Genomic DNA, 26,286 nt, shown 5'->3' on the forward strand with positions numbered 1-26,286 from the left:
GTCATTACTGGAAATAAAAACCATAACACGGTTTCTTACTGACTGAGAACTTACTATATGCCAAGCACTCTGCTTAGCATTTGATTATATCTTTTTAATTCATATTCACAATAACTCGAGATAAAAGTTACTATTATTATCCATATTTTATAAAGAAGGAAATCAAAGGTTAAGTGTGTTAATTATCTTGTCCAAGGTCATAGTACTAATGAGTGGAGGATCCAAGTCTCCAAACCCAGCTGTCTGGGGTTCCAAAATCTAGTGTCTAATACTACACTGTGCCCTCTGATCTCCATCAACTTCTGTCAGCAAACATGTGCCTGCTAGTTCCACCCTGAGACAATGCAAGTGCCAGAGCAGAAAATAATTGCAACTTCCTGGGAAAACCCACCAAATTAGCAGGTCTTCTTGGGCAGCAAAGTCAATATCAAGTATAAGAAATGCTGAAGCATTTTAAGTAATTAAAACTCTAACCTGTGGGTTTCTAACTAAATCAGTACTTAAAACTTACCATTACTTTGAAATAATGAAAAATACTATGTTGCTTCTGTGCTTTATCTTTGTACTAATTTTTTGGGGTATTTTCAGTTGTAAAAGCTTCACCTCCACTTAAAAATGAGATGAAATTCAAGCTACTGAATCTGTGATCAATGTATACGTTATAGATTTGATTTTTCCTTATTCTGGCACAGTATATTAAAATAAGTATTAGACTTTTCTAGCAGGGGAATTTATTTGACTTTTCAACTCTCTCCACAATATTAGAAGATCTTAGCAGTGTGGACAATCTAAAACTCTCGACTGCATATTTGTCTTGAAAATTGATTCGTATAGTTCAGTAAATTTCTTTTTTTAAATGGTAATTCTTTTTGTTGACTCCACTAAGTACGTCCAAAAGCAATAGGAATTTTAGAAATATGGATGCCCTGAACATGGATGGGTGGTGAGACAGAAGAGAGACAGTGCAGAGGAGCTAACGACACTTCAGCCAGGCAGGGGTCTGTGTTTACACCTCACCTATGCCACTAACTAGCTGTGTGTTATTTAATATCTCTGAGTCACTTTATTTTCTGCATCATATAAAATTAACAATACATGTCTCATAGGAATATAGTTGAACTAAATACTGTAACATTTTCAGGAACCTCTTAGGCATTTAATTAGTAGGGACTATTATCCTTGACAAAGATGGATATGTACACACTTTTCAGTGGGAATCGGCATACGGGAAATTATTTTGTTTTGCTTTGTTTTATTTCAAAGGAACCCTTAAGGGAACCATCCAGTGAAAATGTTTGAAAAGCATGCATTTTACATGTAAGTGTCAAATAGAAGTAATTGGACAAAAAAGGAGGAAATGGCAGGAAAAGACAGTACATTCACATAACAGCGTAATGTAAAATTTAGCTTAGAAATGTTTTTGCCTTACTTAAATTCATTTCCAGGCAGCAGTAAGATTCTCCTCTTTTCCTATGAAAACAGAAACTCCCTTGGGGGATGGTATGCGTAAGCCAGCTAGCATTCCCCCCAAATCTGGGAGGGCTACAATCCATTTGCTAAGCCTACAGAGTACATGGTACATGGATGGCCTGATAAAAAGAATTTCCTTTGCCTTAGAATTTCTTTTGGATGCCAACTATTGTTATAATTAAAATATCTGTGAGATAGAATTCTTCTTAAAACAATTAAACCTTAAGTTGAGCGTTCATAGCGCATAATCAAAACATACAACAAATGATGTTTAAAATAAGGTAAATGTGAATACAAAACCTAAACTTGCAAAGTCAAGATCCGTTTCCACCTACAGGTTGCTGGCAAACCTAAGAAATATTGATAACATTTGTCAAATGAGCACAAAATTTAGGAACAAGTAATTTCCCATCGTTAGTCCCGAGAATGGGGCAGTGGAGGTGAAAAATGGCCTGCTGGCTCTGACCAGCTGTTCTCCATCAATTGTTTCCCTTCTGTTTGGTGGTTCTTCCTCAAACACCTTTGCCATTAGCTCATTTCCCTTCTTCTTAGCTAAAGAGAAAGCCACCACAACCTTAAAGATTAGACTCAAAACCCGACTGGAAGGCTACTATTTGACTAAGAGCCACTTCAACCACAGCATTTCCTCTTTCTTCTTAATTCCTCCAGCTTTTTTTTTTCCCTCTGGCTTCACCTTCCAGGTAACAGAAGGGAGGAAAAGACAATCTATGAAGTATGTGTCAAGGTAGGTCCCAAACACTAATTATATATTACCTTTATATTTATAAATATATTTATCTGTTTACTCTGTGTACCAGAAATTGTGCTATAAATGTATCTTTGCAAGGGCTCTCGGAGCCTATGGTCTAGGAGAAGACAGGCATTAAGCACATCATTTCATGACACTAACTGTTGAAGAGAGTAGACGGGGTCTTATAAGAGGAAAAGGTCAAGAGATTGTGTGGTGTTTAGAGTGTGAGTTAAGTGGAAAAGCAGTGGTTGGTTCCCAGGGCAAAGAGACTAGTTTAGACAAAGACCCAAAACTGGGAAAGTAGAAAAGGTTTAAATAAAGGGTGAAGAAAATTTAACAGGATTATTTATGAAAGAACATCTCAAAACCATTCGTATGGTAAGAGGCACTATAAATTTTCAGAAGTGATATATACTAAGCACTATTTTCCAAACTCTTTTAGGTCTTTTCTTTCTTGTTCTTCTTAGAGAACTTTCACGTTCTTTGAAGAGAACGGAAGGAGTGGCTTAGAAGAAGCAGAAGGAACAAGGAAAAATCCTTTCTTAATTGAAGAAAGTAAGAGAGAAGAGAAGCTGTGATGGACATCGGGTCCCAGGCAGCCAACCTCTTTGCCTCCATGCAGCGCGCTCCTGAACTTGAATCTTCTGAAACAAGCCTGCACCGACCATGTGACAAAGGTTTTACACACATTATTTCATCAAACTTATATTGACAATACGCCTTCCAGATAAGTATCATTAGCACTATTTTGCAGACGATGGAACTGAGGCTTAGCGGGGTCCAGAGATCCACTCACAGACAGAACTAGTAAGTGACAGAGTTGTGACTGAGTTGCAAAGTTCATGCCCTTTGTGTGAATATTTACCCCTCTTTTACTGCACATATAATTTGGTCTCCTTTCTCAATTCTCTCTCCTACTTCTGATCCTTGCTCTTCCGTCTGTGCCCTGCATTCCCTTCTTTCCTTTTCTTTTCCTTCCAGCTGTGCCTCAAGCCAGCTACAGGGATATCAGAGCTCTCACCCAATCGGCTTTCGGGAGGCAGGTCAGGCCACATAAAGCATCTGCTTAAAGCCCTTTCATGTTCTACACAATACTTTATTTCTCCTTTGCCCTGTGCAAGGGTCCTAGGCCAACTGAAAGAGATTAGAGCTAGAAGCCTCTGCTCATTGGGTACCATAGGTGAAAAGTTCCTGGATTTTCTATTTTGAGAGAGAGTAAAAGTTTTCAGTGATAGAGTTCATTACACTATTCTCAGTTATTTTTCTGCCCCTCCCAGTAACTTGTTCAACTTTATTTGCATATCATAAGCATATATTTAAACATTTGGTCCCCATCTCAGTTACCCTTGTTAGAAATTGAATAAAATCTTAACCCCCATCATCCGTGGGGACTATTAAATAAATTACAGTTTTTTCCTACTGTGACATATTATGGAGTCATTAGAAAGAATGAGGCTGTACAAACACAGTAACATGGAAAGTTGGCTATGGCGTATTGTTCAGAGTGAAAAGAGAAAATTATAAAATAAATGATCCAGCAAACAAAGGCCAAATGCCTATATATGCCAAAATACATAGGAAAATGTTTAGAATATATGTCAAACTTGAGAAAAGGACTGGGGAGTGGGGAAAATGAGGGAAACTTCCAATGTGATCTTACATACTTTTGAGTTGCTTACTTCCTTATAATGCACTCATACCGTTTGTATAAGGCAAAAAATAATGTGAATCAATGAGCCGAAATATTTGATGATGCCATTACTTAGCTGGATTTTTCCCCCATTATTTGTTTCATTTTATTTTTCTGACTTTAGTTTTCTTTTCCTTCTTCCTACACAGCCTGGGTGCCAATTACACTGGGCTTTTTCTTTTCTAAACATGTTCTTAGGTTTCACCTCAACTCAGAGTACTCTCTTTTTCCTGAAATGTAATCTCTTTAAAGAAATCAAGCACATATTATATTTTGGTACATACTTCATAAAAGGAAGAGTGCAAATATCCAGTAAATTTTCTGCATTTTGAATCAACAAGGTTTAATAAATTAAATATACTAAAACCTGAAGTTTAAAGTTGTAGAAAAACAATAAATAGTTACAAAGTTTCTGCAAAGATCATTATTTCTTTGTAAAAAGATGGCTCACTTAAACATTAAGTGTATTGCAACAGCCTTGAATAATTACTAGAATGAGGTGGAGTACACAGACACTAAGAGAAAAAAACACATTTCATTCTAAAAATTAAAAAAAATCAAGAAACAAGTTTCTTACCATTGTGAGGGTAAACGGATGGTTCTCTAATGCAGACACGCTGGGACAATGTAGAATAATATACTAAAAAGCAACAAAAAAATTTTAAATGACCCAAAATAAAGTTCAAATATTTCAATGATGCTAATTTTCAAAAAATATATATAAAGATAAAGGATATTTTAAAAGTTGCTGGACACTGACTCACCTGGCCAGGTCTTGCTTTAAAATTTTCCTTGACCATTCGAATCTCCATGACATCTGAGGGATGACTTATGACCGAGATGATGGTGACTGGTTTATTGCTCCGGATACACCTATAAAGTCTTTCAGCACAATACAGGCACAAAGGTCCAGAAATCCAAAGCCAAGTCTAATGGAGAATTTTTGAAATACACTTTAGGAAATACTTATAGAAAGCTTTTTGTCCTGGCCAATTGCTTATTTGATGCATTCCAGTAATAATAGAATAATAATATTTTAATCTGTATTTTGAATAATAAAGTGTAAAGAAAAGTGAGTGAAAAACAACAGATGCTCACTGCAACTTATTCAAAGAGTAAAGAATAAAATAAAAGGGAAAGTAATGTCAAGATCCTACCCTCAAGCCATTGCCCAGGGTATAACTACCATTGACAGGTGAGCATGCATTGTTCCATACATCCTCCTTGCACACAACAAATATATAATGTATATATGCAATATCTTTCTCTAGAGAGAAGAAAGGGAAGTTAAAAGCTCAAATAAATCTGAAGATGATTTTAGAAAAAAATATGCCAGTCCAATGTTTGTTAAAAAAGAAAACTCTAGATATTTTTAATATGCATAATTTATATGCATAATGTCCATGTATAAAACATATACCCAATGCAGGATATGTCTCTGCACATATTTTAAACATAGGTATACTAAGTGTGTTGTTCACAGTTTATTTTTACATACTATAATACAAACAGAAGGTAATTAGATAGAATTTGGAAACTGTGACGATTTCACATGTGTGCTGGAGGGACAGCCCCGATCCCAGGATAACAGCAGAGCCTGGGTGGCCAGCATTCCTCCTGCAATGGCACACTTTCTCTCCCTCAACAGTTGAGACCTCCAACCCAAACTTACTTATTTCTAACGGAGGTCCTGAGGAATTAAACCCAGGACCTTGTGCACGCTAAACATGCTCTCTACCACTGAGCTATTTCCCTCCCCGCTGCCAACTTATCTTCATGGTCACTTTTTTAAACCTTAGATACATTGTTATTCCAGATCTTCCCCCTTCCATGCAGACAGATCATACCTCTTCCTCACATTTAGTTAGAAACTGTGTGAAGAGTAAGTAACACAGGTCAAACTCTGCAACTGTGGGACAGTCACGTACCCTCTGAGCGTCAGGTAGCCCACGAGCAAAACGGGAGTCAGGATACCTGCCCCTCCCCTAACGTATAGCGTTGTGTGACGCCCAGAAAAGTTCTGAAATTTGTAACGTTTCATAGCAACCTAAAGGATTATTATTAATCAGAAACACAAGACTAACACACTCATTCCAAAGTCATCTACAAATCACTCTGCCTTTTGACTCCTCTTTCTTCTTAAAACAGACACTCAGCATCACTATTTCCTGACTTCCACTTGGTACCGACCAGGAGTACAGAGTGCAGTCTCCTTGTGGGCAGCTCGTAGCCATAAGGCAAGATTAAGATGCTATCAAACTACTAGCTGGGGATTTGGGGAAGAAGTTTTGTAAAACCAAGTGTTTGAGTCAAAGACCTGGTTTTGCACTCTATTGCTGCCACGTGTTTGTAAAGTTTGGTCAAGGTATTTTGAGTATTTAGGCCACAAATTCCTCTTCAGAAAATTGAGGATGATAGTAATTACTTCAAGGAGTTACTGTGAGTATTAAAAGAAATTATGCATACAGTAAGCAGTCAATAAATTGGTTTTAAAACTTGGTATTTACAATAATATAATGTTGTACAATAATTTTTAGTACTAGTACTAATTCTTTCGCTATTGTTTTTACTATTCAGCCTATTTTTCTCAATGCGTGGAGAAAATATCTTTGTCACATTTCTTGTGGCAAATGCCAGTGCCACAGTGTGCAAAGATCAAATGGTCAGTTAAGCAGGAACTTTCTATATTCTATAATAGCATAGGTCTTTCTTCTTGAACTGTTAGCTGCTTACAATGGAACAATAGGTATTAACTTGCTATTGAAACATCCTAAAATGTTCTCTTCTGCAAGAATAACTGCTTTATATACCTTCAAAAGCATGTTTACATGCAATTATTATGGGAACACGGACTTTGCAGAGACCATCAAAGACTCAGAATTAATCTGACCTGTGGAAAATTAGCTTGGAACCTGGGCTCTTCCATACAAATCTTCACAAATGTGTTCTGGGTAAGCTCATCTGGTTTTGAAATTCCTTCGGGGAAAGTTTCACGAAAACGTTCTGCGCGATCCTCTGGTAAGTGAATATCCTGGTAGTGGGTTCCATTCCGATTGATGCAGCCAGGAGGGTGGGTATCTAAATTAGTTTGATACTTCAGCAGCCCTCTAAAATTAAATGAGGGAAATAAATAAAAATAAAGAAGCAAAAAGGAGATTGAAATCAGGCAGAAACAGTATGAGAAAGTAACCTTTTTTTCTTGTTAACTTTACATAGCCTTCATCCAAAAGGTACTTCTCATATACCTTACTTACGAACAACTGAGAATCTTAACATTTTAAATAAATTCTTTACTATGAGACTAACACACATTTAGTGCCCCTCCCTTAAAATGCCACAAATACAGGGTAGGAAGATACGTGCCATCTTTCCAAGTATTCTTGAATTTGACAGCCTTTACTTCAAGTCTATTAGGCATTCAATCACACACAAGTTTTCACTTCAATAAACCCTATAATGATGAGTACTTTCGATACATCTTCAAACACAAATGAGAAAGTACACGGGTCATATCTGATTTGGCTAAGACTGGATACAACAGGCCTTGCAGATGTACAGAGAAGCGTTAGACAAACATAACAGCAGCAACTGGAAGCCTGCGTCTCCTCTGCTCTGAAAACAACACACAGCAATCAGACCCTAACCCTGTGTACTCTTCCATTTCGCCATTAACAGGACCACATAAAAGGCTCAAAGTAATGAATCAGGAAGGAGCTCTTAAAACTCTAAAAATCCCATTCTGATTGTTTCATATTTTGTGAGATTTAAGACAAGCCATCCAACTTTCTGTGTTCTGTATTTCTTATCATGAGGACTTAAGATCTACCTCACAGGGACAGTGCAATCAATGACAGATTATACAGAACCTTTTTTTTTTTCTTTTTGCATAAGCAAATCTTGAAGAAAAGAGCAAGATTTTGAAATGCACTGAAAATGTCTTAGTGTGTTTTATTTCAATTTTGAAGATAGTAAAATTTTGGTTTCCAAAATTAGTTTTCCTGATTGGCTAAGAGTGTGTTAGTGTGTTTTTAAGTTGCCCTTCACACTCCCAAATAATTAATTTTAGTGCATTATAAAAGCGTATCTAAGTACATCACAGCTATAATGATTTTACCAATGATTTGACAAAGAATACTTTAAAACAACAAAAACCATAATAAGAATAATGATACTAAATAGTCCCAATATACGAAAGTTAGGAGACCGATGATCAAGGCAGTCTTTGGTACACAGCCATGGGCCACGTGTGGCTACTGAGCAACTGAAATGGAGTACAGGCAAAACCCGGAACTTTTCATGTTATTTAATTTCAATCAGTCTAAATTGCACAGCCATAGCACAGCTCCAATGGGCATAATTAGACATGAAAGCAACAAGAACAACAAAAAAAAGCAAAATGGGCAATGCTACATAGACATACAGTGAGAGAGTATACAGCAATGATAAACTCTGATTATGACATTCCGGAAAGGGCTTCCTGGGGGAAGCAACTGAAGGATGTGGAGACCCCAATGGTTAGAGAAGAGGAGAATGCCATCCCGACACGAGGGAGCAGGATGAACAAAGGCACGCCCTTTATTCCCCAATTAGTAGAAGGGATAGTATCTTCTGCATTCATATATCCCCCTTATGACCACACTCCCTGCCAAGTCTCACCAGCTCCCCCAGCAGGTTTCTTGCACGTAGTAAATCATCAATGCATTTCTAGTGAACTGATTTTAAAAGCAAATAATAACTACAATATTGGTTTGAATATAGCAAGTGCATCCTAAAGTTAAAACAAAGGGAATATTCTTGTATTTATTGTTGTATCTTTTACAATTAAATGAAAAGTAATTTGAAAGCAGGGAAAAAAAGGGAAAAAGATGTTAGTGAGTGGAAAGCAGAGAGTCTTGCCAAGTTAAGACAGTGATGGTGTCAGGGGTGGGGGAAGGAGGCATACAGACTGTGTGGGATAGGAACACTTACTACTAATTTTTTTTTTTTAGTTATGTTGTATTATATTCCAAAAGAGAGATTTTGAAGTATCTCTGGAATGTCTAGTGTTCCTCAATCATGAGAAGTCAAGCATTTTATGGTGTATCACAATGCATGGTTGGGATTTTAATGCAATGCACAATGCACTCAGCAGGATTTTAAGATGTGCTCTCACACTCAACAGTATTTCAAAAAATAGATTTCTTTCTTTTTTTCTTTTTTTTCTCAAGAGGCATGATATTTATACTATTATTTTTTGAATGCCTGGCTATGACAAAGTCATAGAAAACAATACAGTACACAGAATAAACCATATCAGGTTAAGACATAGAAATTAAAAAAACATTTTACGGCAAAAGTTAACCATCACAAAAACACCAGGCCTGCCATAAGGAGAATCACAGAATCATCTCTACTTTAATTGCATGTTACATATTTCTAACAAATTCAGTGTCACTTATGAGATCTTTATGTTTGTGACTTTAATCCATTCTTAAAGTGGAAAAAAATAATCCTTGTCCCACGAGGAACCTACTTTTTACCTAATAGTCTATAACATACAAAAAGTTTCTTTTCTTTGCAGAAAAAATATAACAACTTGTTTCTGACAGCCCTTTTTACTTTGCTTCAAGTATGAAACAAGAGCTTAAGAAAATTCATTCAAATTCAATATTGCAAAACCCATTGGAATTCACTGGATTCTGTGGCATCCTCTAGAATGTACACTAGTTAAGGTCAAGGATTTGTCTTGTGCCTCTACTGTTTTTCTGGTGTCTAGAACAGGGCCTGTAATCTGTAGCAAATTTTCAATATTCATCGAATGGATTTGTGAATGCCTGGAAGTATGCAAACAATGTTTTCTTGTGATTGTTGCTGAAACACATGATTGAGTTAGTTGGTTTTAACAAACACAGTAGCTTGAATTCATTCTAACTTCAATAAAGATGTCTAGGCTTTAGCAAATGACATTTAGCAAAATTAACCATGCGTGTACATTCACCTTTGCAGGGAATAGCATTAAATCAGTCTGCAACTTACAGCCTCTCTCTTCACCCTTAAGTATGGCTAAGTCCAACCTGAGATCTCAGCTCTGCGCTGACCCTGAGCCAGTTCTAATCTAAGTAGTTACGTATCAAGAGAGTCAAGCCTACATGCTAGCAGCATCTAGAGACAGAGAGCTTTCCTAAGCTAAGGATCTGGCGCACCTCAGGAAACCCGCAGCATCTGGATGCTCAACCAAAGTTTTAGTCTCACCCTCACTTTGGACTAGGCAGATTCTTGCCTGATTCTTTCCTGGGCTCTTGCTATTGATAACCTGAGTGTACTTGCATCCTGCAGCTTGACCAGGGCACTACTGTGTCTAGCTCTTGCCGGTGGTGTTGCCCAAGAAGACTGGGCAACACAGATAGAGCCAACATCATCAATGCATGGTCTGTGCAGTCTCACGGAACCCCGCTCTTAGAATGGCCTTGTAATTGGTTCAACGCTCTGTCATCACCATCTTGAAATGCTTAATAATTTTTCATCAAGGGGCCCCACATTTTCATCTTGCAGTGAGCCCTGCAATTATGTAGCCAGCCACAGACACAGCGCAGATGGCAAAACTAAACCTTGGAGTCTAGGGACATAGGATCAAGAGCTGAACCTTCCCTAAGTGTGTGAGTAAAACAGACCATTTAAAGAAGTTTCCTCAACTGAAAGAGAGTGATAATGTCCATTACTCTCTACTGCACAGGTATATAGAGGACAGGGCTTTGATCTCTGGGAAAGGAAAAAATATCCTTTCCAGTATTTGTTACTATCGCCTCTGCAATTAGGCTTTACTAAAAGGGCAGTGGGGGATAAAAGATGATTTCATATTTCAGAAAAACACTGATGTACTGAAAATATTTCTTAAAGTAAACGTCGCCCTTGTTCCTTCTCCTTCGTCTCCAACTCTCTCACCCTGTACCTCTAGCCAGAACCACTTGTTATGGTAAATAAGGTCCCAGGAGAAAAGTTGAGGTTAAAATTATGTGAACAAGTATTTGGTCTGAAGCCCACTATTTCTATCCTCAAGGTGGGAGAAAAAGTAAACTCACAGTTTAAAAGATGAAAAATTCACTAGTAGCTTATAGCATAGATTACCTCATGTACATGAAAATGTGCTGTATACCCCATACCTCTCTGTACATACGACATCCTTATGGGAAAAAACACCACATGATCTCAATTTCCACCCTCACACCTGGACTTTAGCATGAAACGTTAGCAAAAGTAAACAAATCATAAGACTTTAGTCCATAATTGTTACACAGAAATCACTTTTTACATAAAAATGAAAATTAATCCTATGAGTGGGAAATTAGAAACGGGAAAAAAACACATACTTGCCTTAAAAGATCATCATTGTAGACAACATTATATTTATTAACACATGGAAAATAATGTAAATATTACGTGAGGGAATTTTGGATTCCACATAACAAAGGCTTAATTTCACAGGAATTTTATTCACCCTATCTATTTTAGGTGAAAAATTCAAGAATCAGTAAGTGAAAGAAAGCAAGTGAAAAGAGATGAAAATTTTCCTTCCATGATCCAAAGAAATTTTAGCCAAAGAAGTACACAAAAATCTCCAACAAAAACATGCCAGTCTACAATATAACCAAACTAGTCAAGACTTACAAGCTAATTCCTCTGGCACAGGAATGGATGTACCAGTTGCCATAATAACTTATTATCTAGACAACACTAAATATACGTGACAGGCCCAAAATGGGAATCCAAGTTACACTGAAACAAACACACAGATTATCTTTTTATTGCTGTCTGCAATACTTTGATAACTGAGGGAAATTGGAAGGGCCTAGAAGGACAACACATTCCTAGCTAAAAGCCAATTAATGTAATTCCAGTTAATCCAGCAAAGAGTGAGTGATGACTTCCGAAAGGGATTCCGCTGGCAAAGATGAGTAAGAAACATTCCTAACCTCGAAAACACTAACGTTTACCTAAGATACATCGCCCTGCTATATTTTCTTTTCTCTTTCATATTGGAACAAGGCCGCAGAGAACACTGGAATTTTTTATTAGTCCAACTACAACCTTCAGCTATAACCTGACTTTCTCCCTTTTACCTAAGGTTTTATATAGTGTATAATTTTCTGTACTTTTGGATATACGGTGTTCATGTGAATTTCTCTCCCCCCGAACATTTGTAGGTTGTTTTTTTCTCCCCCTATGCAATTCCCATTCTTCTGTTTAATTTGTGTTGTTAGCAGTGGTAGGAACCACTCCGAGCTTGGTAACTGACTAAAAGACGTGCGCAACCCATTCACTGAATGAGCAGCTACAAAGACGTACTGCGGCAATAAGAATGCTGATTAAAGAATCTCTTCCACTGTATTTTTATTGGCTCTAGTCTAGAACCTAGATTTTTCATTGTTGTTTTCAACTTATGTGGAAGAATTTTGGAGACTAAAGTACCACATAAATACAACTGTATTATTGTTATTCTACTTATGTTCTATAACAATGTTGTACATTTTAAGAAACATGTATAAAGTAGCACAAAAAAAGAAAGTATTTTCATCCTGCTCTGTCTTCTGAGAAGACTAAATTTCACCTTCAGAACCTTGGAATCTACGTAATTTGTAACAAAACTGAATTTCTTACTCAAAACATGCAAGCATATCCACACACACACACACACAAACTTATATGGGTAAATTGGGAAGATAGCCTAGATCTTCATATCACCTGAATGTATTTTATTCACAAGCCTGAGTATCCTCCAAACCATGAATAAACAATTCGATAATTTAAGTAAAGGTTTGGAATAAAATGCATAGATTCTGGGGTCGGACTACGGGTCCAGCCCCCAGCCCTATCAGGTACTCGCTGGGTGGCTTTGAACAGTCATTTAATTCAACCTTCTGTGCCTTATTTTCTGATCTGTAAAATGAGGATAATAACAGTAGTTACGTCACAGTCTGGTATTCTCTTAAAAAAAACTCAGAATCTAGCATAAATAAATAAATAAATAAATAAATAAATAAATAAATAAATAAATAAATACAGACACAAGTGAACTTACTTACAAAACAGAAACAGACTCACAGACATAGAAAACAAACATGGTTACTGGGCTGGGTGGGGAAGCGGATGGGTAGGGATAAACTGGGAGTTCGAGATTTGCAGATACCACCTACTATATACATAATAGATAAATAACAAGTTTCTTCTGTAGAGCACAGGGAACTATATTCAATATCTTGTAGTAACCTATAATGAAAAAGAATATGAACATGAATATATGTATGTATATGTATGACTGAAATATTATGCTGTACACCAGAAATTGACACAGAATTGTAAACTGACTAGACTTCAAACAAACAAACAAACAAACAAATAAATAAATAAATAGACTTGGAAAGAAAAAGAGACAAGGAAAGGGAACTAAAGGAAGTGTAGGGAAATGAATCTGTCCTCCTCAGTGCTAGAATAGCTTTGGCTCAACATAGAGCTTCCAGGACCTCCTTTCCCTTGGCTTCACCAAGTTCCCATTTGACATGCTAGTAAGAGCAGATGCCTCTCCCCAGAAGGAAAATCCCACACGCTCTCCTCCTTCCACATCAGGCAAAAGGAGCCCTTGGGGTAAGAGGCTTCTAGAAGAGAAGATTCTTGGGGATCAGCAACCCTAACACTTAACTGTACTGCATAAATACCTCCACCCACCAATAGCACATTCTTCATTTCCTCCTCCTAAGGTCATAGTAGGAGGAAGATAAACCAGGACAACAAGCCTAAGCTCATAAGTATTTGTCTAACCAGGGTTAACTTCTTGAGTTTCAAATCCTATGAAGCCGACAATGCCTTTGGTTCTTTGTCATTGTTGACAAAGGCTGTCCACTGTGTTCCCCGGGGTTTAATGAACAAATGTTTTTAGAAACATGCAATAGGAAATCATTCCTTTTAAATTCTCTTAAAAAAAAATAATTCAAGCAGAAAACAAATCATGCTCTACAACGAACTCTTGCCAGCAAGCAGGCCCTAAAGGCAGAGAGCTCTGTTTAAAAGAGAAATCCAGGGATCACTGTAATAAAATAGTCTGAGAAGTTCAGCAGAGCTGGCTCAGTCATTTACTATTACTTGGCTGTCACTGTCGTCCACACATTTGAGGAGGACCTTCCCTCTCCCTTTTCCAGAATTCTCACGTTATATTTCCTCTCTTACATAAATAAAACACAAAATACAATTACTAACCATGCAACACTCCGAGCTAGAGCCAGTGGGAGTGTTGACTATCTTCAGATTGAGAGGCTAGGTGCCAAATCTCATTTAAAACGCATTCCCTCCACATGCTTTTCAAAGCAGTAGGGTTAGGCTCTTGGCGGAGGTTCTGTGACGTTCATAATTGCTTTTCCCTCCAATATCCCTTTTATCAGTAAGTGAAAATGGTGGTATATATCTCCTCCTGATGAGTTTTTCAAATGAAAATGAGGAAAGAAATGTCCAGTTACATTCATGTCTGGGAAAAGGAAACAGTTTCGGCTTTAAAAAATTTTTTCTGAATGTCTTCTGAATTGAAATATCTTTAATACAGCATACAAATAGCAACCTCCTAGAAAGGTATATTAAAAATCAGAAAAAAAAATATCCTCAGGAGAAGACTTGTCTTGCAAGTCCCAAGATAAACCTTTATTGTTAAAATCAATCGAATTTTAGAGACCTAACATAAAAATTGTTGACCTGATAAGCAGTTTTCATTGTAAGTTCATCAAATTACGTTGCTGATAGAAAAATCTGGGCTCTTCAAAAATGCTGTCTTCATCAAAAAAAAAAAAAAAAGGATTCTTCAAGAACAATTAAATGTGGAGTTTCTTTCTTACATGGCTATTAGTATTAGTATAAGCACAATTTTTTCTTGCTAACATTTATTAAGTATATCTATATTCTGACTACATTGGTGCATGCAAATATTTAAATCTGACAATCCTATAATACATGCATTTTATTATTAATCCCATATAATAGACAAACAAAAAGACAAATTATTTGTCAAGGTCACACAGCTATTAAGTGATGTAGCTCTTAACTGCCATGCTATGTTGACCTCCTAGGAAGGAAAGTTAATGTATTTTAAAGATCCAAATGAACACCAAAAAAAAAATCTGACTTTAGTGTATATGAAATGTGATTTCTTTAAGGTGTTATGCAATAGAATTGTTTATAAATACTAATGAAAAAAATCTAAAACATAGGTAATAGGAATGAAAACTAGGTTAAGCTAAAGGCGTGCATAATCACGGAACAAGACAGCTGGATCCTAAATAGTATTAAATGTAATATTTTGAGCAAAGAAAGTAAGACTTCTGCTTTGCCAATAAAGCTCACATACCCCAAGAGAATTGCATTTGTTTTGGTTTCTGGCTTTAAAAGGGATACAGGGAAGCCACTCCAAACAGCAGCCAGCTTCATTCAGTGGTTAGGAATGTGGGCTCTGGAACCTGACACCTGGGCTCGAACTTAAGCTCTTCTATTTACTAGCCATGACTTTCAGCAAGTTATTTACTTCACCTCTCACTGCCCCATCCTCTATCCTGGACAATGGGAATAATAAAATAATATTAAACCGCATATTTTACCAGAGTTGTTGGGAGGATTTAGTGAGATTAACCATTAGTACGATAAAAACTCAATGAATATGAACTATTAATTTATTCAAGGGAGAAAATTCAGAGTCATGATGAGACTTGAAATATCATCGTGCAGGGATTTTTCGAGAAGAAGAGGAACTCAATATCCATGGCCTCCAGAGTCACAGACTTTTAAATCACTGGATAGAAATGAAAGTAAAACAGATTCTGTTTGAAAAGAGAAATAACTTCATGAAAACCAGAGCTTCCTGAGGACAGAATGTGCTTTTCAGAATTAGTTCTTTACTTAGACATATTGTAGGGAGACTCAAGGAGTTTTGGTCAAGATTATCAGTTAAGCTTCTTTCAAAATTAGATATTCTATGAAAATAAAATTGACCTTAGAAAATCATACAAAGCAATTGCTCCTTCTTACTACAAAAGTCTGCTTACCTAAGGAAACCAGTCTAATTTCTAATTGATTCATCACTGAAGTCAAAAATTATCTAAAATTTCTAGTCCACATTGATTCTTCAATTCTCTAAACTACTAGAATTCTTGAAAATCAAATACATCTATTTTATTGGAAACACTTGGAAAATAGGCACTATAAAATTGCCTCTGGCTCCTTTAACTGATGTTTTAAGTTACAAACTAATTACCAACGCTGGAACACTAAAGATCATACATTACCTTGTCTTTCTGTACCTTAGTAAAGTACTTAGCACATTGATGGAGAAAGGAGCAAATGCCCAGCAAATAGTGATTTTCTGTTCAAACCCAAAGCGTACAGTTGAACAAAATCTCAATGTAAATTCAAGAAACTTGTTTGAATAGTTGCACTTTACTCACATAACCAAAAGCTAGAGAAAGAAATTATCAAGGTGTTTCATAAGTAAAGATATGGCTTAAGCCCTCAACATTGGCACAAGTGATAACTCCAATACATTTACTTACGGATAGATCCTTCAGCAATAAAAAGAACATTGTGAGAAATGATCTATTCTGAGAAAGCTGTAAGATTTGTCAGTCGTATTTTTTTCCACACCAGAAGCATAATCTATGTAGCTTTCCTCAAAATTAAACTTCTTAGGGTTACAAACTTGTAGTTATAAGATGAATAAGGTCTGAGAATCTAATACACAGCCTGGTGACTACAGTTAATAATCCTCGTGTACTGTTTATTTGTACTGTATTGTACATTTGAAATTTGCTGGGAGAGTAGATTTTAAACGCTCACACCGGAAAACAAAAGATAGCTATGTGAAGAAATGGATTTGTTAATTCACCTGACTGTGGTAATCATATCACAACACGTATTTATATCATCACAGTGAACACTTTAAATATATACAATTTCATTTGTCAACTACACCTTAATGAAACATTAAAATTCATAGAAAAATGCACACTAATAGAATGCTTACAGTATTGTGTATTTGTTGTACAACACTCATTTCAGTGTTAGAATAACTTTTCTTCATTTTTATCAATAACATGTAGAGAACTATTAATTCACTTGGCATAACTGATAATAGATAACTCATTCTGTAGATGCCTTTGGTTATTTCTTTCCATAAATTAAAGTTACTTTCTGTTTATGACACCTGTTCTGCAGAAGTAAAATCAACATTTAAATATACCTTATTTTACTTCCCTAAAAATGGAGAAAAAACTCAATACTCCCTAAACTTCAGAAGTCTGTTTGAACTCCTGAACCTTTAAAAAATAACTCTCTTTTGAATTACAAAGAAACAGATTTTTTCAGAGTTTTAATTTCATACATCATAAAGGCAAAAGAATGCATAACTAATAATGCTAACAGATCACTGCATTTTCCCCTCTTCTGTTACAGCTAGAGAGAGAGAGGAAGAGAGAATAATCCCAGATAAATCAAGATATTAACCTTTTTAAAAAATCTCATATGTTCATGTGTGACTGAAAAATTGTGCTGAACACTGGAATTTGACACAACATTGTAGAATGATTATAAATCAATAAAAAATGTTAAAAAAAAATCTCAAGACCAAATTCTTAGAAATACAGAACTTTCTAAAAGAAAAAAAAAAAATAGAGTCTAGCAGTAAAAAAAAAAAATGAATTTTTGATTCAGAATCCCAGGATTTGAATCCAGGATCCCACAGTTAAGTCAGCTTTAGCAAGTTATGTACTCTCTTCTCTCTACGCTTGTTTTCCCACCTGTAAAAGGGGTTTAACAACATTATTTATCCTTATAAAACTGTAGTCCTTGAATAACATAAAGCTTCTAAATCATTCTGAATTTATGCTTGGTATATAGCACACATCATGTAACTGTTTTAAATTACTATTATCATCAGTAGCACATCTGTCATAGTTCATTTTACGATAAAAGCCCTGGACAGGCAAACAAGCCATTTAAAGAACAGAATATAAAGCAGATTTTCTCTGCTAAGGGCTTTGTCAGTGTCCTGATGCTCCACAAGAATATGTTTTACCTACAAAGGGAAAAGAGCAGAATCCAGAACTGCCATTGACTATGACCCTCTTCCCTGTGTGCCAGGAATGGCCAGCTGGCAGCAGGCATTATAATATGTGGCCATGTTTCCAATGCTCTACAATTACACATTCTAGAACCACGGTACAGAACAAATTGAGCTGGAGCGCATCAGATAGAGATGGTTATAATACTGTTCTATAAACCAGTGGCCTCCAAAATTGGGGGGAAAACATCTTGAACATGTACCTTAAAATCAATATATAATTTATGTACATGACTTACTGGACTGACAAAGTACCTTATAAAACATACTGAAGAAGAAATTCACTGCAGGTCTGAATCTTTCCCCCAGTGCTGTTTCCCTGGAAACATTTTGGGTTAGGATAAATGGGGAGTGCCCGCTGTGTCACCAGCCAGCACTATTTATTATTGGTGGAATGCATCTGGACCAGGAGGATGATGAGTGACCTCAACGTCCTGATGCCGTGTGTTCTAGGGGCTGAGGGCATCCCTGGAGGAGATTTGGACTGTTACCAAAATGCTGGTTCCTGTGAAGCATGAGCCTTACCCAAGGCAAGGTACTCCTTGTCTGTCCATATGGTCTCCTCATCTTAAAACTGAGTTACTGCACGGGAGGTAAGGGAGAGAAGGTGGAAAATGGTTCCTGAACAACCAGAGAGACTCCCACTGAAGAAGCAGCTGCCATCATCCTGGTGACATCTACATCTGCTGTCCTGTATCTCTCCACTAAACCGTGAACCTGATGCCAATGGCCTATGGTGTCATGTTAGTGTGAGTGTCAAGACAAAAACCACAAGTCTCCCCGGGGACCATGCAGACATATGCTTATACAAAAATATATTATTCCCTTCCTCTAACCCAGTGAATTATTTTAAGCACCATACATCTGAGTACACTGTTTGGGTCCACATGCTTTTCAGAGTATTTGGGATATATTCTTCGTAACACCTTGGAATACTATCTTTTTTCCCCTTTGTGATTTTCTGGTGTTTCTGACAGATCCTGGTCTTTGGTCCTTGTAAATCTTTGGCTTTTGCTGCAAATATTTACTGCCCCTAGGCCTTTATGAAACTAAAAACTAGTAACTCCATGGTTACAAACTCTGCAGCAGCAAGACACAAGGAATTCCTGAAAATTCAAATACTAAATATCTTCTTGAAGTTCTTCAGTTCCTACTAATTTTCTTTTAAGAATTTACCAGGATAGAATTCTAGGGGGCTTTAAAAACTACATCATGGCAGGAGAAGTAACTTTGTCTTTAAGTTTTAATATACTTTTATACTTTTAACACATGCGATATGGAAAACAGAACTATTTCTTCTATTTTGACACTAAACCCTCAATTCCAAGTAACCAAACAGTTTTACCACTCCCTATAAAAATTTCTACGAATTTATCTTTTATTGCCCCATTTTTAGGCACACGTGGTTTTAAAAGTATTTTTTTAAAACTTACCCTGAAACATGTAACATCAGCAGCATGTAGAAGACAAAGAAGAGATTATGAGTGTACCAGAAGATGTCATAGTTAGAAACTCTGGAAAAACAAAGGACTCGATTTCAGTTCCACTGTATACTCTATCTCACTAAAAAGATCATGCATCCTTTCAAATACATGTTACAACTGAAAGTTAAAATCTGAGTTCATCTGAGATTTATCTATTAATACGAAAGTATGAACATGACTGCAGAGAGAACTGACAAAATTATGAGTAACACTTTGTCATTTTGAAGACTCTTTGTATTTCAAACAAAAATACATGAAAAATTAAAACCAAGTGTTTATTTTTTAAAGTTATTATTATTGAGAAGGGGAGGGTAGAGCAGAGTGGTAGAGTGCCTGCTTAGCATGCACAAGGTAGCCAGTACCTCCACTAAAAAAATAAATTAAAAAAAATTTTTTTTAGTTATTATGATATAAGGCTAAGGAACAGGAAATGGTCCACTGTCCTTTATATCAATATTTTCAATTTTCAAATGATTTCTAAAACAACTAAGGTTTCTATCCCAATACAGATTCTGAGAGTAGTTCAAAGGAAACCCAAGTGGAGAGAAATTAAATAAATGCTCATTAACATGTTATATTATTTTTCTGGGCAGTGTATAACTTTAAATAACACCTTGTATTGTTGTCCTGGGGGAGGACAAAGAGTCTGAAAAGGAAAGAGCTTAGTAAACACAACCTATAAGATGTTTGAAAGCAATGAAAAGACCAATAGTGATTTTATTTCTATGTCTGGGTGGATATTCATATATGAGAATCTTGGAGTTGGAGGGCAGGTATTTATAAAAGCTTAGATGATTCTGATACAACCTCCAGAATCTTTCAGAACCCCTGATTTAGGCAATAGCCCACTGATTCACCTTTACCTCATTCATAGTTTCTGCTATCATAAACAAGGTCATGAACATCCTTGTAACACGTGCTTTTTGCACGTATCTGACTCTTTTTGAACCTAAATGCCTAGACAGTGGAATTACTACATCAAAGGGCACATATTCCGTCAGATTTTGATACACATTGCCCATTGCTGTCTGAAACATCTCTATCAATTACGAACCCGACCATGGCGTAGGGGTGTCTGTTTCGCCAAACCCAGACTCCACTTTATAACTCTTCAGTATTTTGTGAAAGTGGAATTGAGTATTATTTCATTTGTGTGTTACTCACTTATAATTCTTCCGTGACTTAAATGCTTATAATAATTACCCTTTCTACAGTATATTTCTCAATTGTCGTGTGTTAATTATTCAAATTTTAATAATGTACTACTTCCATGTAAGTTTAATAATTTTCCCAGTAACATGTTTAGGTGTCAATTTTTATAATGTGTATTGACATGCAGAAGTTTTAGTTTCCATATTTTTAGATAGTCAAATATTTCTTATATTTTCCCTTGTCCATTATAAGAGCTGATAAATATCCACTTAAAGTTTCTTCTAAATCTTTAAAAATGATATATATATTTTTTATAGTTAACCCTGTAATTTATCTAGAACTTCACTCACTTAAGTTTTACTTTCCTCATAAGTGTGTAAAGACACCTTCATTATTTTACAAGTTCTTACATAGAACCAGGTCCCTTACAACTATTATTTGGTTTAATGTCTTGGTCATTTTTATAAGTCAGTCCTATTCTGTTCTTTTTTCCTTGAAGTATAGTTGATTTACAAAGTTATATTAGTGTCAGGTGTACAACATAGTAATCCCCTATTCTGTTTTAAGTTATTGAAGCATAATCATTTTAATGTTTAATAAGCCACATCCCCTCTGCTATTCCTCTTTGGAACATGTACTTAGATGATTTTTCAGGTGAACTTCAGAATTGCTCTGCTAACTTCAAAAAACAAACAAAATAACCTATCTTGGATTTTGATTGGAATTGCAACAAACCTATAAAATCACTGGGGAAGAATTCCATCTTTGCAGTATACAATCTTTATTCAAAACCACTTATTTCTCTCAGTGAAGTTCTGTAGTTTTTTTCTATATTGCTTCCACCTAGTTTTTTAAGTTTATGGCTAGATATTTTATGTCTTTGTTGCAATTGTGAATGGTAGCTTTTGTATTTTATTAAATTTTCAAACTAATAATAGCTCTTACATAAGAGCAATTTTTTATTCTTTGTTTTGTACTCATTTACCTATTGCAACTCTTTTATTTGGTATAACACTAATTTTTTCCACAATTCTCTTGGATTTTCTGGCTACACAATTATATCTGTCTGTCTGGAAATAATGATAATTTGTTGTTTTATTCTTTCTAATAATTTTAAATGTTTCATTTCTTACCATATATAAATTACGGTGAAATTAAAAATATCACTTTGGCTTTTTCATATTCATAATTTTCTTAGAAATGTATCTCATGTTTCACTAGTATGATCTCAGTTCTGGCTTTATTACCTTTTTCATTCTATTCAGGATATTAATTCTTTGTTTCCTCTGATTATTCTAATCCAGAATTAGAATTCAGATTTAATAACTGTCATTTTAAAATTTATTGAGATGAAAATATGTTTGTATTCCTGTCATCTGTTATTAAAATGTATTACTTACTTTTACAGATTGACCTATGTTGAACCATCATTGAATTACTAGACTACATTCAAATAGCAGATCAAACACTAGTCATATTTATTCCCTTAATTTTTCATTATAATACTTTATTCCTCACTGGCAAGGAAAAAGGTAGAAGAAGGTTATCTCCATGATCCATTTAAGAATGCCATGATTCTCACAATAAAGCTTAGAGGAAAAAGCAGAGTTGGCTTTATAATCTCCTTTAAACAAACACACACACACACACACACACACACACACACACACACACACAAACCCTGAAGATGAGAGAAGTTCACTGAATTGTTTATGAGCACTAATGTAATGGTCCAGTTGAGAACAGATTCTATTCTATTTTTCAGAATTCTCTCTCAACTAATAATTTTTCTAGATGCAGAACATGCATATATCTTCAGTCTTGTAAATAAATGTCAGATGCTCTACTTTTCCTTTAAGAACTCCTAAAGCTGAAAAAGTAAATATTTTTTATGAATGCTTTACCTAACCAAAATAAAATCTTCTTCCCATCAAATGCGCACCTTCATGATTGATGTTAGAAATTTACCTCTCTGTAAGATGATTATTAATTCTTAAGAAAAGCCTCAAAAGTATTCTTATCACTTGACCCAGTCATTCCACATCTAGGTATTTTGCCTTAGGATATAATTGAAAAAGTATGCAAAGACAGATGGATTAGGATGTTCGTTTCAGAACTGAGATACTGAAAAAAATGGAAACAACCTAATAATCCAATAATAGGGGACTGGAAAAGGAATGTGTAACTACATGGTGACATGCTGTGCTGTAAGTAAAGAGAATGATAGAGAAACATTTATGAACGTGAAAAATGTTCCTAACAGATTTAAGTAAAAAGCAGATTTAAAATAGTATGTATAATATTATCCTATTTTGGTAAAACAGAGATTTGTGAAGAGAAAGATCAGGAGTGTGAAAGGGAGAGAAAGAATGATTTTGGTGGAGGTAGGAGATGAAAAATGAGTGAGTTAGAGAAAAAAGGAGTAAGTTTGTAAACATAAACACTGGAAAGTTTACGATGTTAACGTCTGAATGGTGGGTTTATGTGGGAGGTTTTAGTGGGTTTACGTGTGCACAGATGTGTTCAGAAGTCCCAGGATAGACTCATTTGAATGTGTTGTTGGGCAATATTTTCCAAGCATGTGTGTGTGTGTGTTCATTAAATTTCACATCTCAGCAATTAGACGATTGAAGACTTTTGAAGATTAAACACATTATATACTTTTTGCTTTCTTAACCAAAATGTTTGACCAGAAATCTAACACACTCTAAAATATTAAGAAAACTAGAATGGGGCCATCAGAAAGAACACGTGAATGTGCTCGTGAAATTATATATATGCAATTGCTCAAAATCTCTTAGCTGGAAGAATGAATGGGAAGGTTACTTTAGCGGATGTCAACTAACCAGGCTTCCAAAGCTTTGTTTAGAATATACCACATTAAATCACAGCAAAACAAACTCATATCAGGAAATGTGTTATAAGATATTTTAAATGATACATTCCTGTGCATCCATGATGAATTCAATCTCGTGTCTCACGGAGACACAGGATCCTTCAGAAGGAGGACCCTGAAGAACTCAGATTTCCCCAGTCGTCAGAACATCTCCGTACCCAATTCCTTACAACCCAGAACATGTGACTAAAAGATGTTTCAAAAACAGGAAATATACAGAAATGCCTCTACTTCCCTCTTAGTTACACAGGACAGTCCATTAATGAGAATATTGCCTTGGCTAAGTGCTCTGGTTACTCAGGACTTTTTCTACATATGAAAATGAAGATAACCTGAAGGAAATTTAAATAATCTGACCAAGAAATAGCGAAATAATGTCGGAAACTCACCGTATCGCGTATGTTGAAGCTGTCATCATCAGAAATAGCACCAACACCATGCAGACGCCTGTCAGGCCAGGAACTACAAAAACGTACATAAGTACGTGTTAACTTAGGTCACACTGGGGGAAAGAAGTACAAAAAATTATTACCTTAAAATTCAAAGCACTATGTCGCTCTGTGGGAAGCCCGATTCAAATCGTGGATCTCCTTGTATGCTCCCTCTCAAGAAAAACTCTTTAATTAGCACTAGTTTCAAGGTACTTAAGACACAGCTGAGTCTATTCCACCTTTAACCCAAGAGTCCATTTTTGTTATTTTCAAATATTCCACTCAGATGGTGACTATATGCAAACTTCTACAGGGACATATGGTACCAAATGTCGATAATTAATACAATGGGACAGGGCTGACACTTGATATCCTTGTTGTTCTGGTTTCTCTACTAAAACCTCCTTACTCTCCGCCTCCCAACTCCCAACCCCTTTGGAGCTAGTAGCTCCTTCAGTTTCAATTTCAAAGCATTTCTTTTGAGCTTCACTGTCTAGAATAATTTTAAAGATAAAAATAAACAGAACCTAAAGCTTTCTCAAAACCACAACTTCAAATGTAGAACGAGAAATGGTCAATTTCAAGAAAAAAAAAGTTACAGCGCTGATGTTTAAAGTAGGCTGGCAAATCTGTTTCCTTAGTGTGGAAAACACATTGAAATCAGGGCTTCTGATACAACATAACACTCATTTCTTAAAAAAGAAAATATACAAACATGTCGATTTTCAAAATTCATCCTGACATGACACATTGCTACAAATCCAGCATTGGCTCATAGAGCATGTCCACAATGAACAGGTGATGTGCTCCATCAGAAAGAATGAAAATTACAAGTCTCATTTCTTATTATCTTATTACAACCAAACAAAATGCCGTCTGTAAGTTACCTTTACTTACTCTTACAATCACATAAGCAACTGTAAGTTCTCAATGCCCTTGCTGAGAGATTCCTCCTAAATCTATGTAGAAAAACTACTGAAACAATTCTGTCTCCAAAAGTGCAGACACCTCCCGAATCCTCTTCCTGCCAAGGAACCACCTATGAGACAGGAGGGCCGTCATGGACTGTAAGCCACTAGCAGAAGCAGACAAGCTGGGCAGGATATAAAAGCAATAAATGCATCACTAGGATTACAGACTGTTTAGCATCGTCGGAAAATAGCGTTAGAAAGCTCAGTGCGGTAGAAACAAGCTTCCACTTGCAAAGGGCCACATGAGAAATGAGGGAGTTGGTCTTTGGACACTTAACACTGCGCACTCTCCTCTTCACTCTTCCTCATACACAGATTGGAAGCCTAACACAATCTGCCTTTCCCTGATGTGCCTGTCCACATCATCGCTTCTCTACACGTCTTTCATAGGGGACTCCCTTTCCCATCGCCTTCCCCATTGCCCCAGGTGAGTCCTCACTTCCTAGGGGCAACAGAAGAGCATGATAACCACATGAGCTCACACTAAAGGACGAATAGCCTAGAAAAACACTCTTTAGAAAGAACAGCATGACCAAAGCCTACAGAATGACCAAGCCTTTCCACTCACAAGTACTTACCCCCCAAAAACTACAAATATATAACCACACACAAAGACTTGTTCAACAAAGTTCAGAGCCACTTCATTTGTCATACTCAAGGCCTGTAAACAATTCAAATCTCCATCAACAGATGAGTGGATAAACAGTCATGGTATTATCTGTACCCGGAAAATTAATCAGTAGTTTTTTTTAAAAAATGAACTGTTGATAGATACTGCACAGATATGTGACAGCACAGATGAATCACAAAATTATTACACTGAGTGAAAAAAGCCAGACCACTCCCAAAAAAAAACCCCAAGAGAATACAAGCTCTAGGATTCCTTTTATTCAACCTTCTAGAAAATTCCAAGCATTCTTCAGTGATAGAAAGCAGATTCGTAGCTAGGAGGGGCAGAGGGCAGGATGCATTACAAAGGGGTGCAAAGAAACTTTTGAGAATGAAGGACATATTTGTTATCTTGATTTTGATCATGGTTTCACAGGTGTATACACATGTCAAAACCAATCAAACAGCATGCTTTGCATATGTATCATCTAGAGTACTTCAATTAGAACTCAATAAATTTGAAAAAGGAAAAAAAAAAAGGAGGTCTGTCTCTCTGGCTTCAAGTAATCAAAAAAAAAATCTTTATTTGACCAAATGAATAAATAAACGGTAGAACCCCAGATGGCTCTCTAATGTGGAATTTGCGGTTGGAGAGGCCTTTCAAGCAATTTTATTGAGGCCTCACTAATGTCTATTGTGTCTACATACAA

At 36.1% G+C, this 26,286-nt stretch overlaps 1 protein-coding gene across 5 annotated transcripts in view; it reads right to left on the reverse strand.

Annotated features, from left to right (window-relative positions):
* The window catches only part of NOX4 (NADPH oxidase 4), a 134,173-nt gene that overhangs the window by 71,225 nt on the left and 36,662 nt on the right, over positions 1 to 26,286 (reverse strand). For all 5 annotated transcript variants that reach the window (XM_045509000.2, XM_045509001.2, XM_010973374.3 and 2 more), the window contains 5 exons: positions 23,955 to 24,027; positions 19,467 to 19,547; positions 6,802 to 7,018; positions 4,676 to 4,840; positions 4,489 to 4,551 (listed from right to left, as the gene is read on the reverse strand). In XM_045509000.2, the coding sequence (XP_045364956.2) occupies positions 4,489 to 4,551; positions 4,676 to 4,840; positions 6,802 to 7,018; positions 19,467 to 19,547; positions 23,955 to 24,027 (599 nt within the window). The remainder of the gene's footprint in view (positions 1 to 4,488; positions 4,552 to 4,675; positions 4,841 to 6,801; positions 7,019 to 19,466; positions 19,548 to 23,954; positions 24,028 to 26,286) is intronic.

The sequence above is a fragment of the Camelus bactrianus genome, chromosome 10, assembly GCF_048773025.1.
Source record: "Camelus bactrianus isolate YW-2024 breed Bactrian camel chromosome 10, ASM4877302v1, whole genome shotgun sequence".
NCBI lineage: Eukaryota > Metazoa > Chordata > Mammalia > Artiodactyla > Camelidae > Camelus > Camelus bactrianus.